The 16,471-nt window shown below is 53.5% G+C and overlaps 1 protein-coding gene across 21 annotated transcripts; it reads right to left on the bottom strand.

The window, feature by feature from the left end:
* Positions 1-296: 296 nt before the first annotated feature.
* ZMYM3 (zinc finger MYM-type containing 3) lies at positions 297-15,710 on the bottom strand. 21 transcript variants are annotated; one of them, XM_081566231.1, is made up of 25 exons: positions 15,528-15,710; positions 13,031-13,716; positions 12,033-12,076; positions 11,639-11,711; positions 10,917-11,211; positions 10,512-10,689; positions 9,938-10,156; positions 9,496-9,646; positions 9,150-9,265; positions 8,901-8,987; positions 8,619-8,769; positions 8,237-8,409; positions 7,871-8,036; positions 7,086-7,189; positions 6,846-7,011; positions 6,458-6,570; positions 6,166-6,340; positions 5,834-5,980; positions 5,288-5,391; positions 4,650-4,818; positions 4,223-4,374; positions 3,527-3,641; positions 2,751-3,005; positions 1,866-1,983; positions 297-1,755 (listed from the first exon to the last, which is right to left on the bottom strand). In XM_081566231.1, exons 2-25 carry the CDS (start codon positions 13,695-13,697, stop codon positions 1,563-1,565), a joined length of 4,131 nt encoding a protein of 1,376 aa, XP_081422357.1. In that variant the 5' UTR covers positions 13,698-13,716; positions 15,528-15,710; the 3' UTR covers positions 297-1,562. The 21 variants fall into 21 exon arrangements, with proteins under 21 accessions (XP_081422357.1, XP_081422364.1, XP_081422371.1 ...); XM_081566238.1 differs by having other exon boundaries at positions 7,092-7,189; XM_081566245.1 differs by having other exon boundaries at positions 7,092-7,189; positions 11,639-11,705; positions 15,528-15,698.
* Between the last annotated feature and the right edge of the window lie 761 nt (positions 15,711-16,471).

The raw sequence follows: 16,471 nt of genomic DNA, 5'->3' as shown, positions 1-16,471 counted from the left end.
CCAGTCTAGTTCATCTGTCTTCTCTGAAATGTATAATCTGAAACTAGGTCCTTAAACATAGTAGGTCCTTAATAGATAGCTGCTGCCTAAATCTTTCTCTTGAGTGTTTGTAAACTTGTTATAACAAGGATCATATTCCTAGTGGATTCATTCAGTGAAACGGATAAAAATGATTCTCAGCCTGCAGTGGGACACCTCACTTTACACCTTGAGAGATCTGAAGTGGTCCAGCATTGCTCCACTATATCCTTCACCCCTCGAAACATTGCTCTCCCTCCCCAAGAGAAGGCAAAAGACAATTTTAACTCTTTATTTGAAACAAACAGTTCCAGAGACAGAAGGTTAGTTGTGACAACAGCTTCTCACTACAACACAAGGTGGGCATGGCTCACTGAAGGGACAGGCCAGGTGCCTCAGAACAATATATACAATTTAAACAGTGGCTAAACTGGTGACAGTTATAAAAACACAAAAAGGAGGCTAGGGAACAGCAAAGCCAACAGGGAAAGAACTAGGTACCCCCTTTGCCGGACGCTAAGAGTTTTCTGCAACTACAGAGGCAAGATGGGGAAGAGAAAAGATGGAGGCAGTGGGGGCAGGACCCATGCCCACAGTTCTTCACCTATCCTTTGACCACAGATCCCATCCTGCATGACTCAGGGCCCCCACAGGTTTGGCCTGGCTCTTACAATGGGAGAAGAACAAGAGTGGGGAACCCAGCCCTAACCCAAGTCAGAAGGTGGTTTTCCACTGAACTAAAGGGAGGCAGTTACAGAAAGCCGCTAAGCATGTTGACACCATGGCTCATGCCAACCTAAGATGGCGAGAGAGACAAACACATAAACCAAGGGGACAGGCGTCTTCTCCCCATACTTAAAGAGTCATTCTCTGCCTTTGAAGGAAAGAAAGCGTTTAGAAGATTTTTTAAACTGCAGCACCAAGGGTTGGTGCTTGCTGGGGTGGGGAGGAGGAACAAGGTAGTGAGGGGCTTCCAACCACCAATTATCTTGTGGGAGGGAAGAGTGCCTAAGCTCTGTGTTTTAGGTAAATGGTCTCCTTATTACTTTCATAGTTTCTTTCGTATCTTTCATACAAGACCCTTTAGTTTGTGACCAGGGAAGAGTAGAGAAGTGAGTGGGCACAAGGTTGAGAAGGCAGCTGGGTTCTTCCCTTGGCCAAACCTAGGAACAAGGGCCTTGACCTATGTGGGATGGGTCAGGAAACCCAAAGCCAACAGGATCACCAGAGCTATGAACACTTCACTCAGAGTTTGGCCCCAGGAGTTTACTCTGAAACATGAAGCAAATGGCCTAGCTGGTTTTTGCCAATCACTGGGAGACCAGTCTCTCAGTACAGAGCACTGGGGCCTTGTGGTTGTCAAGTGGTTTGGGAGAAGGTAAAAGCCAGGGATTCCTAGGGATGGCAGGGAATGGATGAGTAGAAAAGGGCAGTTCAGAAAGGCCCTTCAGAATGAGTAGCATCAGTTCCTGGGCCCGTCGCCCTATGGGACATGGCCGTGGGACAGACGTTGTGTGGAAGATGGATACGGGAAGCATGTGGGCTCAGTCCAGGTCTTCCTCCCCAGGACGACCCAGCTCCTCATAAATCTCACGCACGGCCAGAATGCGATTGAGCATGCTCTCCAACATGCTGCGGTCCATGGGGATCACAGAATACCAGAGAGGTGACTCGGCGATGCAGGACCGCTCAGGTTGCAGGTAGAACACATCGTTGCGAGTCCGGAGGCTTTCAGGACTGCAATGGTGGGAGTGAGAGAGGGGCAGGTGGACAGAGATCAGTAACTGGGAGAAGTAGAGCCTGTGGGTCCCCAGGCTAATGCCATTCCTGCGAACCTGCCAACTCACCATTTTGAGAGATAGAATTCATAGAACTTGACGGGGCAGCGGAGGGGATTCATGCGGTTCTCACGCTGCTCTAAGATGGGGGCTTCGTCATCTCTCTTCCGTTTCCCAGGACCTGTGTCTGTGGAGGAGGCAAATGACCTGGACTCACTAAAAGTGCAGTTTCAACGAAGGCTCTCCAAGAGCACAGTCTAGGGCACACGTTGAAGGCCTCAGGACACAAAATGGTCTCATGGAGAAATAAAGGCAGAAGAGTCAGTCAGTCTCTCTGCACCAACTCAACATTCTGCAGCCTGCTGCTCTGAAGGGCGCCCTGGTTCTCACTGTTAAACACTATCATCTTCCCAAAGTTGATTTCCTAAAGAGGTGATCTCAGAAGTCACATGGACAAACTGACAAAACAGACCCTATTGTAAAATTGGGGCTGCTTTCTGGGTCAAACAGCGATGGCCCCAGCACCTTAGTCCTGGTAGAGTCTCAGGTCCAGAAGGGACCTTGGGAACTGATTCCAGGGCCAGAATAGAAACCAAGTTACTGTGGCGGTTACACCCAGCAGCAGAGCCATGGAAAGCCTGTCATTCACTCTTGTCAACTCCCTCTTCGGCCAAACACAGCCAACAGCTTCCCACCTGTCTACCACACCTCCTAAAAAGTAAATTGCCCAGAAATGAGGAAAGGCAGGAAACAGGCAACTGGGTAACCTGCTATATGCAACAATCACTTCCCACCAGACTGAAGGACTGGCTGTTGCTCCTTTTTTCTGGAAACCCAGGAATGGAAGGATAGGGAAGCTCGAGATAATGGAGAGGGCCAACCTGGTGGCATGGTGGGGCAGGGAAGGGGAAAGCAGAGGGGGAGGGAAAAACAAAGGAGGGGGTAGCATTATACCTCGCCCTTTCCTCTGGCGGACAGGAGCATAGTAGCGGATGCTCACTACCTTGGTGGTGCCCCGAGGGGTGGTACACTTGCGGGACTGCCGCACCACATTGGTGAAGGAGAGCTGCATGTGTTCCTCGGCTGTCTGAAGCCCAAAAAACTTAGTGTTGAAGAACATGAGGGTGTTGAGAAGGACAAAGGGCGAGTAGACCCCCAGCTGCTTACACTCCCACAGGTGCTCTTCCTCTACTCGGGAGAACACCGTATCTGCAAAGGCGAGGGGGGAGGCTGTCAGGAGGGATCGGCTACCCACATCTATCCCCTTTGCTCCCACACATCCCACTCACAAGCACTGAGCACATCAGACTTGTTTGGTCACTAAAGGACCACCACGTGTAAAACCCTGACACCTTGCTATACTGCACAGGAGGACTGGATTTGTTTGTTGGCTTTTGGGGGAATTTTTTTTCACAGTTTCCACCTGCATTAGGAGCTTCACTCATATAAACCTTCAGGAGTCCAACTTCTTTCTTTCTTCACTTACCACTCAAACCCTGGTCACCTTTTTGGTCCCAGAGATAGTTCTTCAGACCTAAGCCTTGATCCCTTCCTCATGTTCAAGGACAGGGGCTCTGATTTCCTTAGCTCTAAACCCCAAGGCACCCAACTGTGCTCCTGCACTCAGACCCTTTTGTGAAGAGTGGCAGACCTAAGAGCCCAGGGCTTGGAGTGGTGCATTGGAAGAATAGAGCAAAGGGCAGAGGGGTTGCCAAGTCCCTGGCCCTTACTGTTAGGGAGAAGCGTGGGCTGCCAGGTACTCAGAGACTTGTTGAGTTCTTGAACAAAAGTCAGGTAGTAAAGGTCCGTGAAAATGTTCACCATTCGGTTATTTTCCAACAAGTACTGGAAAAAGAAAAACAGACACACATACAGCTAGATTCTGGGCCCTAGAAGAAAGACAACGGTGCCAAAGGCTTCAGGCATGGCGACCTTGAGAGTTAGAAGACCATGAGAAACAGTTGCTGGATTAAGTGATCCAGAGTGGTTTTTCCCAGGTAAACCTACAGCTCTCAGGTGCTGAGGCCCTGCTGGAGGAGAAGAAATTTTGGAAGAGATGTATCACAGCTGCTTATTCACAAGCCAGACCCCCTTGTCAGCTAAGGCACGTTTGACTTCTCCCCATGGAAACCAAACATTACCCCACCACTCAGGAGACCTCGCTCTGACCATCCCTCCCCTCCGAGCATGGGTTTGAGGACGACAAGGCAACCCAGACAGCAGTGAATACTGCTCCTTGGTCAACAGTCCTGGAATGCAGCTTTGATTTTGGAAGAGTATTGTCATTTCTTGTCCTGTCTGGAATAGGAGATGCCTGCTCAAGGCAGGAGATGAGGTGAGGAACAGGAAGTGGGACAGAATCATTTCAGGTAGAACCCTGCCTACTGTGTTGAGTGATGACAAGTGAGGCAGCATGTTAGTGGTACCTGTTGGATGCCAAGACACAGATAGTAGATGCTATCAGGTTCATATCGTTCACCGTTGGGTCGAGTGATTTCTCTCACAAACTGGGCCAAACCGTAGTTGAGTTCAGCAGCTGAGCAGGCCAGAATATCCTCTTTGATACGCATAGGTTTGGCTGCAGAGATACACAGTGGAGGTGGCTGGCATTAAGACAGCCCCACACGGAGAATTTCCCTTAGCTCCATCATTAACCCCTTCATCCCTTAGTCACGTCCAACTCCAGAATAAACCCAATGATCACACAAACAGCCTTCAGCCTTGAAACCTAGATGGCATCTCCCCTTATTCTGCAACTCCTCCACATCTGCCCAGGATGCCCTATGGACACCTTTAGCTAAATCACAGCCCTGCTCCCTCTCCCATTTCCCTCCTCCTCCCCTGGGTACTTACGGCCAAAGCGCAGCTCATCACCCTTGCTAGTTTCTCCATTGGCATATTTTGACTGCACCCAGCACTTCCAAGCGTTGACACCATAGGAATAGTTGAGTCCAGTACAACTCGGCTGGCTACTCATGGAGTCCCGGGAACAGCTCTCTGAAAGCACCAGCCGCTTTTGACCCTGGAGAGGAAGAGAAAGGAGCGGGCGGCAGAGGTTAAGGCCGGGAGCACTGTGGAAGCAAGTCAGGACAGTGTTCACCACCGGGGTGGGGTGGGACCAAAGTAAGAACACAGCAAGCTTCCACAGCACAGGACCCCAGGAACAGCTCTGATGAGCTCTGATGAACTGGGGAGAAACTAGAGTTTGGCTGTACCTTAATGCACACAGTCCCTGGAGAATGGAATGGCAACCCACTCCAGTATTCTTGCCTGGGGAATTCTATGGACAGAGGAGCCTGTTGGGCTACAGTCCATGGGGTTGCAAAAAGTCGGACATGATGGAGTGACTAACACAACACAATGCGCGCAGTGGTAAAGAAAGGAGGCTAGGGAAGGGGAAACTAAGGCTTCTGACTTGGCTATGAAAGCCCCACCCCCACCCCACTGCCCTTTGTGCCCTCTTCTGTGGATATAGCAGCTCTAGTCCTCACCTTCCTCATGGCTCGGGGAAGGTCTTGTTCAGTAGACACGTCCTCAGGCCCTACCAGGCCACAATCAAAGAGGAAGTCCACGCTGGGGTTAATGTCCAAAGGATCTAGAGGGGAAAGGAAGAAGAAATTGATTTTTTAAGACCTCAACCCTGTAGTCCTCCCACCTCACTCCCACTACTTGTCCACTTGACTTGAGATGCGCCTCCCAGACATCTTCATTGTAGTCAACAGGACAAAGCCATACACAAAGAACGTGCTCACAGGCACATACACACAAAATTCACAACATTGGGAACATTCCTAACACTACTGAACTATAAACTTAAACATGGTTAAGTTGGTAAATTTTATGTTATATGTTTTATAACAACTACAAAAAGAAAAAAAAAAACAAGACTCAAGTGTAGAAAAGTGTCCTGGTATCTCTGGCACTGCTCTCTGTGACAGTCTTCTGTTTAGGGTCATTCTTGGGGTCACAAGCAACACTTCTTTCCTGACGGTGCACATGATACTATATGCAGTGGGCACGCCCTGAATCCTACTCACTCTTGGGGAAGTCCGCCTCCAAGTCTTGTCCAGGCTCATCCAACACATTGGCCATCTTGACGGCCATGGCCAGGACATCATCCCGAGCTGGCCCAAACAGGTCGCAATCTTCCAGAAGTCCCTCCGCACTCTGGTTGCTCACAAGATCTGGGTGGCAGGGAGGTTGGCTCAGTCTCTGCAGCTCTTCCTTGGTGCCTCCAAAAGGCTTTCAGGGGCTGATCCCAACTGTTTCTCCCATCCCACAAGGCAACAAGATCACCATTCTCCACCCCCTTAGGCAGACACAGACTGGCAGCACCCTGTCTCCCTCACCACCGCTGTCCATGGCATACCACAAAGGTCAGATGAGGCCTTGTCCAACTCCTCGGCCTCTGCGATCATCTCTGCCATAGCCAGGATATCGGCCTCCAAGGGGTTGGACGGGATCTTCACCTTCAGCTCCTCAATGGTCTCCACAATCTTGTCTGTGCTCTCCAAGGTAGTGGGCAGGAACATGGGCACAGGCACCTGGAGGCACGAATCCCAACTAAATGCCAAGAACCACACTAGCACATGAGATGGACGGCTAGCGAGAGGGAGGGAGTGGGGGTGGTGGCCTCCAGCAGGAAGGGCAGGAACACTCACCGGGATAGGCATTGAGAAAGGCACCGGGACTTTCTGGCAGTACAGATGCATAGGCACTGGCACAAAGATGGGCACTGGGATGGGCAGCACGATCACCTGTGGCTTCCACTCTTCTGTTGACAAGAAAGGGGTCTTCTCAGAGACCCTGGCAGATGGATCACATCCACCCCAGGACCTGATACTTGTTCATCACCCCCAAAAGCTCTTAACATGTGCTCAGTATCACAAAGCTGCCCTTGAAACAAATGTTGACAGACGACCCTGGGATTCCAGGACAATATGCAGGACACTTCAGCCATCTAAGAAACTCCCTTGTCCAGCTCCCAGGCACAGGAGGAGGCCTAAGACCATGAAATACAGCCTGTGGCACCTTGGTACCCTTGCTCACCTGTCTGACTCCCTTTGGACTTCATCTCCACCTTGCAGGAGACCCCCCTATTCTGCATCAGTGGTTTACACATGGCAGCTTTGTTTTTGCGGGGTGCTGCTGGGGGTGGCGGCGGTGGTGGCGGAGGAGTGGGAGCAGCAGGGGCTGGTCGAGTCTTCACGGGGATCTGCAAACACAAAGGAACATGAGTACCACTGCTACGGTAACCCCTTTGAGACCATCTTCCCCCTTGGCTCTTGCCTTGACCTTGCCCAGATTTCCAGTTTCCTGTAGGGTCTTTATGGCGTTGCTGTTCTCCACTTTGGTTTGAGAGGGTGTCTGGGGCTTTGCCTCAGAAGACTGACCTGTAGATCAAAACAAATGAACACTCTCATCTGAGGCACTAGCTCTCTGTTTTCCTCACCCCTGCTCCAGGAGGGCTTTGTTAAAAGAACACCAAATGTGAATGGTAAGTCTAGAATTTTCCCTCCACTCCACCCCAGCTCTAATCTTCTCTAGGTCCCAGCAATAGTGGCCAAAAAGATTCTTTGCTCCTGGCTGCCAAGAAGGATTAAAAACATTGCTTCTCCAATAACCCATAATTTGAGACCTTCCATTAAATGGCCATCAGGAGTTTAGTACCCCTGGAGTGTGGAGGGGCCGTGGTGATATTCTAAAAATGACAATAGTCTTCATTCTCACTAAAGGTGTTTATGGTGAGCTTGTGTTGACACTTCCTTCTCTCTGAAAACTAACCACAACCCCTATGTGCCCCACTCTACCAGGACATGTACCCATTCTTTACAATATATCCCTTATAGAAAATCAGTAGGATCTAACTCTCAGAACCCTTTTTTTAAAGCTCTCAGAACCTTTAAATGAGACTCCTAGTACCTGCACAGTTCAGAAGCTAAAAAACAACACAGGAACAGGAGCTCTGGCCAGGGATGAGGTGAAAGCAGGAGAGGAAGAAGAAAGGGGCTGGGCCCAGGGTCAGAGGAGTCCAGGCCAGTTCTAACAGACTGTGCCCCCTGCCCGGGACTCACTGTTCAGGAGGCTCTCAGGCCCACTCTGGGTATCCAGGTTGGGTTGATTCTGCTGGCTGTAGAAGCGCAGCAGACACTGTTGGTTGCAGAAATGACGGATCTGCCCACGCCAGTGGATGGTCTCCAGCAGCTTCCCCTGGCGCTTACAGGCATGGCACCGGGCAGCCTGAGGGTGTTGACAGGGTGGTCAGACTTGCCTCCCTAAAATGTGCTGGGTCCTTTGCCCTGGGATAAGCCATGCCACTCTACGGAAGCTGGGATAGTTGGAACCCCCTCCCTGGAGATGGACCCACAGCCTGATGGTGACACAACAGCCCGTGCTCCTTGCTGCCCTTTCCCTCCTTTGTGACGTGCAGCGCCCCTTACCTTACAGTACCACAGCAGGTACTTGCTCTTACAGTCCTCGCTGCAGAAGTCCCAGGTGCTGCCATCCAGCTGCTCGGTGACTCCGCGCTGGCAGGTCTGGGAGCAATAAGTACAAGTGATACAGCATAATCCCAGCTTCTTAGTGAAGTCCTGTTTGTATAGCAGCACACAGCCTGGAAAGGGGGCAACAGAGAAGAGTCCCGAGACATGAGATCTCCATGTGGCCATGAGACCCAACCTTCTCAAGGCAGTGCACCTGGAACATCTAACAGCCTCCAGAGTGTCCTGAGCAGAACGGACCACTCTGCAAGCCTGCCTTACTTAATATGCCATTCTTCCCAGCTGCAAGGTACAGGACTCTCTGGCCCTTCCGTCTCCTTACCTTCGCTGCAGAAGCTCTTCTCCACCCCACTGAATCGGAGCTTCTCATGCAGGAGTTTCTCCTGCCGGCAGTGCTCACACTGGGACACCACACCCCGGAGGCGCTTGAAGTCCTCACAGCAATCACGACAGCAGAACTGGAACACCTGGTCCTGGGACGGGGCATGGGGTGGGGGAACAGGGCTGTGAAATCTGGACCCAGCGAGAGCCAAGTGGAAGGAAGGACCCCTTCAGACAGACGTCTGGTCATGTAGCAAAATATGGGTGGGGGTGGGGATCTTACCTGCCAGTCCAAGACCTCAGGCTTGCCACTGAAGAGGCTGTGGCAGTAGTGACAGCTCAGGTGAATGCCCCCCTCGGGGCTCGTGCGCTGGAGGGAAGGAAGACAAATAAGGGAGGGGGAAGATGTGTGCAGTGGGAGGGCGGAGGGAGGGGAAATCAGGCTTGCTCTTTGCTCTGCCCAGGCCTACCTACCCATCTCATACCCACTCTACTGCCACACCCATTATCCCTCGTCCAGGGTCTGGAGTACCTGGAACTTGGTCCAGCAGCTGGGGCTGCAGAATTGGTAGACTGTGCGATCAACCTTGTTGTAGTAACAGGGGTCAGAGAGGCTGCGGCGGCAGAAGCTGCAGGGTCGGGGAGGGCCTGGGGCACAGAGAGAAAAGGAGAGAGAGAGGAGAGGGAGAGAAAGAGAGAGAGAGAAAGAGAGAGAGAACACACAGCAGGTGTAAGGCAGTGCAGAGATGGAACGGGAAATCCACGGGAGAGTGTGGTTGGGGCCAAAGTTGGGCAGCAGGGGTTACTATAGAAGAAGGGAGTATGGGAGGTAGAAGGAAGGCCAGCAGGGGTCTCAGAGAAGAGGGCTTTGCACCTACCAGTGAGCCCTGCCTGCTTCACTTTGTAAGAAGTGGTACAGCACAGGGAACAGAACAAGCTGGTCTTGCCATTACGGTCCACATGGGATAGCATCTCAAAGTTCTTACACAGGGTCTTGCACCAGACACATGGGTACACCCGTGTGTTTTTCTGTGAGGATGGGGAAGGAGAGGCTGAGGCTGGATTTGTCCCTTCACTTTTATTTTTTAAATTTTTAAAACATGAGATATTTCAGGCATACAAAAAAAGTATAGATGATGAGATAACAAACACCTGTGTGTCCACCAGCCAGCTTCAAAAATAAAACATAACAGATACAATTGAAACCCCCTTTATTTGTTTTATTTCTACCAGCCCTCGACCCGTCAGGCACCTTTATTTCTCACCCAAGGACCGCACCCCCTTCCACAGCCCTCTAATTCGCTACTCCCTCGGCCCCACCTTCTTGTATGCCCCCAAGCAGGTTGTGTTGCAGAACCGCTTTTGTTGGCCCTCGTGGAAGAGGAGCTCGGGGCCAGGGCTCCCAGTCTTGCTGTAGATGTAAGCCCCGCACTGGTCACAACAGTTGGTTTTCAGTCCCTTGTTGGCCCGGAATTTGGAGAAGCAAGAATCGCTGCAGAGCCGGTGCACCACGCTGCCATTGCTGACCTCATGTAGGACCTGCCACACACACACACACACACACCCTGAGCTGGGGCCTGGCCACCACCACCCACCCTGGTGCAAGGATGGCCCACCCCACCTCACCCTAGACCTTTACAGCAGACAGCGGGCCCAGGGACCCCCCAACCTGCACATCAGGATGTCGACTTGATGCTGAGGTCCTGGGAGGCAAGGACGGCCAGCTGCACACAATCCTGGAGAAGCTCTAGCCTTGAATCCACTCCCTCACGATGGCTGCTTCCCCCTTCCCACATCCCTCATCCACAGGGCCTGGCCCCTGCAGCCCCAGGATTGCAGGGGCGGCTCGGGGCTGGCCAGGCTCTGCAAGTCAGCCCCCATCCAGCTTCCTCACCTCTCCAGTCTTCTGGCATATACTGCAGCGAGTGGCATCAGCGGGATCCCCAGACTGGGGGATTGGGCGCTGCTGCTGGGCCTCATACAGGGAGAGACAGACGGATGTGCAGAACTCATGGAAGGAGCCTCCCGAACCGGTCTGTGCCACAACTGAGTCCTTGGTGTTCCAGATCTCCCTGGAGGTGGGGACAGGTTTGCATATTTAGTTGATACCACCCCCTCGTTTCAAAAGCCCCCACCTTCCTCCTTTGGGATCAATGACCACAGGATCAAAAACATTCTCAGACACCCTTCCTATTAGTGAATTGCCTCTGGTGCTAGGGTCTTGCCAACAGAATCTCTGTCTCACCCTTTATTCCTGGCCTGATGCCTGCTCTCCCCACAGCCCCGGACCCTCACGTACTTCTTGCAGAAGGTGCAGGTCTTTTTGCCAGAGGGCTTCTTGGAGAAAGTGGTGAGACAGGATGAAGAGCAGAAGAGCTGCGGCAGCCCCTTGCGCTGGTAGGCCGTCTGGCCCTTCTGCAGCGGTGTCCGGCAGTGGGCACACGTCATCTTGGTGCCTACTGAAGAGCGCCCGGCCCTCTGTGCCACGCTTGAGCGTAGAGACATGCGAGGAGAGCGCCGGGGCCGGAATGGCACGAAGTCCTCATCGTTGGGGTCATCTACCATGGCATCAGAATCCTCATCTGACACTGGAACTGGGCAGGGTGATGAGTGGGGAGAAAAGGCTAAGGGACCAGGCCTCCAGCCATCACTTGACCTGCAGGGCGTTCAGCTGATCCTGGGATCCCCAATCCCTATGGTTCTTGGCTTTCCACTCTGCCCCTATTACACTGGAATCTCAAGCTACTGGGTGTTACCATCCCTTAGTTACTCTGTAACATCCTAGGGAGGGGAAGGCAGAGATCCAAGTGAGAAGATTCAGGGACAGGGATGGCAGAGCTGAAACAGAAAACTCCATTCTCACTGCTCTTGTTTTCAATTTCCCCCACTGCCCCGGGTTCCCATGCCAATCCAGGGCAGAGATAGGCGCTTCACACTCTGCATGGTGCGCAGCACCACAGGAGCTGGGCAATCCATGCCGGCTACATCCCACCCAGTCACACTTCCTCAAGTCCTACTCACTGCTCTCAGTGGAATCCACGACCTCAGGTTTTGGAGGCTCTACTCTTCTAACGCGCTCGCTTCTCTTCTGCACCTTGGAAACATGGGGAGGGAGGAAAGCTGACACCAGGGGCAGGCTAAAGGGCCAGCTGCACTAGTACAGGGTTTGGGGGGGTGTACAGAGATGGGAGGGGGAAGAGAGAGTAGGGACCCTGGGCCCAGTCCTTAGGAGGAGGGGAGAAAAGGAGGCTGGACTTTCTCCTCAAGAAGCAATAGACACAAGTGCTCCCTCCCTCCTCCTGATTCTCCTCACACACACCCTCCACAGAACAACATCTGGGAGGGAAAATGAAGGGTCTGTCCTTCCCAGAGCTATAGGGGGAACCAGACTCCTTCCAATCCCCTCCCCCCTCACCCTCTCAGGCGGCTTCTCACTCGCCTTCCCAGTCAGGCCATCTCCTGCAAAGGAAGCAGAAAAGCAGCCTAATTCTTGAGCCTGCCCTCACCACCCCCTCCCTGGCTCAACCCCCGCCTCCATTCCTGGGGAAGAACTTACTCAAAACTGAAAGGGAAAACTTGTGTGCCTGTGGCTTCTTGAGGCCCCTCTCAGGGTTACCTCGAGCTCTGCACTAAGGGGGGGGGGGCTGCAGCTATTCTCCATGAAAAAACAATCCTACCTTCCAACCAGCTTTCTATCCCAATGGTTGGGAGTTACAGAAATACAGGTACCATCCCTTTCAAGAATTTATAGTTTATCAACAACAACAAATGCAACCACCCAAAGGTAGCAAGGGGAAAAGGAAGCAATAACGTATGGAGAGGTTCCCTTGGACTCAGGTAGTTATATAAGCCCTAAGACCCTGGTCACAACCTGGGAGAGGCACAGTGCTAGGTAGAACTGGGAAGAAATGTGAGCCTCTCAAGTCTCTGACTATCAGAGACACAATCCTAGGCCCTGCATGTCTACCATTCCTCTGAAAGCACTCTACACTTGGCTCCAGAACCTAGCATCATTCATCAAACCCAGAAACCCCACTCTCATCTAGAACAAAACAGAAAGATCTTAGAACCAAGAAGCCTGGTGTCCTCCCCAAGTCCTGAAGGAAGGAGGACCCTGGTACCAAAAGCCCACCAGGAGAAGAAAAAGGGACTCTCTCCCACAAAATCCAGTCTTCTCAACCCACCCCCTGAAATCTTGCCTCTATTTTTCCTCTAGAGCCACTGAGCTCCCCCCTCTCTACTTTCCTTCATCTTCTTCACCACACCCCCCATTCCTCCTTTCCGAACCCCTAACTCCTCCATACACATCCCTACTGTTATGTCTCCACTCTCCACCCCCACTTCTTCCCCAAACACACAGCCACCTCCTTACCATCCCCCAGCCTTGATTTTCCAGCTGATCAGGCAACCTACCTGGCAAGGAAGGGTGTGCAGGGGGGCTAGGGTTCCCAGGTTTGGTCTGAGAACTGTTGATTCCATCCCCCAGAGTCTCTCCCACTGAAGGGCTGGGGGGGCCATTTGGGCTCTGTGGTTGCCCTTGGGGAAGCTCCTCCTCCTGCCCAGGGGAGCCCCTTCTCCCTGTAGCTATGGAGGTGGTCTCCTCCTCTTCAATATGTGGGGATTGCAGAGTTATTGGAGAATCTGGAGCCAAAGGCTCTAGTAGCCCCTCAGGTGAAGAGGGATTTGCCCTAGCCCCTGGGTCAGGTGGCACCACCTCAGGGGTCCTGCCCCCTGGTCCAGGCTCTAGGGTCTGATCGCCTGCATCCCATGCAAGGGTCCCCTCAGGACCATGGTCCACCTCTGGGGGGGAGGGGGCTTTATAGAGCAGCCCCCCCAGCCCCAGCAGCTCAGTGGCTCCATCCAGGACTCCAGGGTCTTTTTCCAGGCCAGCAGGGGTATCAAGCAGGTCCAGGGCTCCCGAGGATGGAGAAGGGCCAGGGGGGGCCCATCCTCGAGTTGGGGCAGTCTGAGATTCCAGTAGATCCTCTCCAAATTCCATGTCTACTGGAAGGTCTCCAGCCAAGGGCTTCTCTGGCAGGGTCAATGGGTCAAACGGACTGGGGAAATCACTGGGATCCATGAGGATGTCTGGATGTGGGCTGTAGATTAAGGGTAGAAAAGGGGGCAGAAGAGGTGGTCTTCGCCAGAATTCCTTCTTACATAGGCTCTGGGACACACCCCACCATCCACTTGGATTTCTCTTGAACCGCCCCCACCACTATCCCCCCACCACTATCGACAAGCATTACAACAGGTTTTAGTGCGAATGACCACTCCTCCCCCCCAGTACAGCGCCCCCTGTGGGAAGAAGCGTTCCCCGCCTTAGCCCTGTACCCCCACTCTCCAGGCGCTCCACCCGCCCGCCTAGCCCCCGCCACCCCATAGCAACTCCCAGTTCCCCTCCCCCTTCACCTTTCACTACCCCCCCCAACTCCGGCTGAACGCCCCCTTAGAGTCTCCCAGGGCCGTAGCCACCAGGAGCCTTTCCCGCCCCCGCGGTCTCAGTTTCTATCTCCCCTCCCCTCTCTCCTAGAGCCCCCCAGTTCCCCAGTCTTTACCCACCCTGTCTGGCCCCACCCCCCCTCCCCGCGTAGCATAGTCGTCCCTCAGCCCTTTCCTCGCCCCCCCAAACTGCCCTTCCTAACCCCTCCCCCCAGTTACCTTTCAGGGTCGCCCACTTCCCCAAGCCCAGTCCCCCTTTCCTATTGCTCCCCTGGTCCTTCTTCTCCTGTTGCCCACCCCCCACCGCAGGCATTTACAGGAAGACATTTTGGAGCTACGGTCTCTCTTCAGACCCCCCTCCCGGCTACTGCGAGCTCCTGCCTGCAGGTTCGGTTCGGCTTAGTCAGGCCCGACCCCTACCTGCGGCAGGGTTAGTGTAACCGCTACAAGCCTAGAACTGCAGTCAGCGACGGCCCCGCGCTCCTTCTCCACCTCCCTCCCTAACAGCCGGGACAGGGGTCGCGGCCCCTTTAAATGGCAGCGCCGCTCACAGAGCCCAGCGCTATGCACCAGGCGGGCGGGCGGCGTCAGCAACAAACCCCATTGGCTGGCTCTCGGAGGGGGCTCGCGAGACAGCGCCGGCCCCCGGCGCGAGACTCCCAGCCCAGCGGACGCCTGGAAATTGTGGAGTGGAACGTCGGCACTGGAGATGGATCTTGAGCCCCCGCCCGGGGCCCCGTTAGTTGAGGAGGAAAAGCTAGCCTCCGGAGCTTGGAAGCCCGCCCCTGGGGAAGGAGGCACCCCCCTTTTCACCAAAGAGCCGAGTACACTAACCCACAAAAAACAAATCTACGCACCTGCTTCCCTTACCTGGCTCAAGGGTCTGGCCCCTCGTCAACACCCGTGCCCGCCCAACCTCCTGGAGCCCACTCTACCCGTGATCCCCTCCTCTCATTCAAATGGTTCCCGGTCCCCTCCCCCTCCTCGTGTCTCTCTCCGCTTCCCACTCGTGTTCAACCCCCCAGCGTCCGCCCCCCTCAACCGTCCCTACCTACGCCATGCAGCAGGCGCCTGCCAAGATTACCCTCCCCCCAACCCCACCTCTCCGGATCCCGCCCCCTGGGCGACTGTTGGAGTAATGAGTGACAGCGGAGGGTGGGGGGAGGCAGGGACCCAGCCCTCACGTGCCCCTCCTCCTCTTGTCTGCAGCTTCGGGCCCTCCTAACCATTCTGAGACTCAGAGTTGTGGGGTGTCTTAAGCCTGGTCTCCAGCCACCCAGTGTGGGTTAAATGGCTCTGGCTCAGTGACAACGCCTATGCAGTAACCGTTACTGCCTGGTGACCCCAAAACAGGTCCTGCAAAGACACTCCCCCACTCCTTCCACGGTCTTAGGGTAAGTTCTGGGATCTTCTCCCTGAGTCTTCCCCCAGAAGACCCCTGAGTTATCTCTTCAGTAGTTTTCCTCACCGAGGCTGACAGATTTTCTTCCTCCTTTCTCTCTGTTTCTCCCTCCTTTCTGTCCTTGTCCCCCCCCCACCGCGCGCACTCTCTCCCCCAGTCTCTTTTTGTCTCTGTCTCTCTGTCTCTCTTAGGCACGAGCACGCACGCGCGCGCGCACACACACACAACACACACTCCCCCTCCTGGATGGTCCCTAGCATGTGGGTGTGGCTGGGGTTGAAGCTAGAGAAGTGGGGTAGGGGGAGGGGGTATTAGCAATAGGCCTACTGGCTTTAAAAAAAAATGCGTGCCAGGATCCATTCCCAGCCCTCATTAGAGTTAGAGCACTTTACAATCCCCGCTCTCCACTTCCCCTCTCCGACCTCTAAGTGCTGGAGAGTATTTAGTATCCTGAGATGCTAGAAGAGGCTCGGGCTGGAGGAGAGTCCCGACACATTTTTAGGTTTGGTGTCCAGTTCCTGCTCTGGCCTGCCTCTTTGCTCTGGGTCTTTCTTCCTTCCCACACTAAGCCTCTCCTAGCCTTGTAGTCCCCGGGAGTCTTATCCTGCCTTGCCTCATTCACTTTCTCAGAAACCTTATCCTTCCTGGCTCCCCTCATGGCCTTGAGGTTATCTTTGCTCTCTCCCATACACAGAGATAAAAGCAAGAATTTTCCCCTTTAGGTTTCCCAAACCCAGCTTTCTCTTTATCTTCACCAGTATACTGTGTAACCATCTCTCACTTTCTTCTTATTTCTCTGTCCTTGTACCTCCTTTTTGCATTTTCAGTTTGTTCCATCTCAGTTGGGCCACACTGTTCTTTTGTATTGCCAGCCCTTCTCAACACATGCTTGGATCTTTGGCTGCTCTGGTTGTGATCCTTGTGCCTGGTTTCAAGTTGAGGGGAGACAATCTAAAGGGGGTTGATGGTGTATTCAGAAGTATTGTGTGTGGGTTCTGGAGACAGACCAG

This window comes from Giraffa tippelskirchi, chromosome X (genome assembly GCF_054371585.1).
Source record: "Giraffa tippelskirchi isolate mGirTip1 chromosome X, T2T-mGirTip1v1.2.pri, whole genome shotgun sequence".
NCBI classification, from domain to species: Eukaryota; Metazoa; Chordata; class Mammalia; order Artiodactyla; family Giraffidae; genus Giraffa; species Giraffa tippelskirchi.
Note: the sequence above shows the minus strand (reverse complement) of the source record. Positions and strands in the feature narration are given on the sequence as shown.

Bases quoted from the DNA above. Each gene is read 5' to 3' on its own strand.
- ZMYM3 (XM_081566231.1), bottom strand. From the start codon at position 13,697: ATGGATCCCAGTGATTTCCCCAGTCCGTTTGACCCATTGACCCTGCCA. The intron at 7,190-7,870 runs GTGAGTCCCGGG...TTTGATCTACAG, and splicing joins GCCTGAGAGCCTCCTGAACA to GTCAGTCTTCTGAGGCAAAG. The intron at 5,392-5,833 runs GTGAGTAGGATT...TTTCCCCTCTAG, and splicing joins GGAGGCGGACTTCCCCAAGA to ATCCTTTGGACATTAACCCC.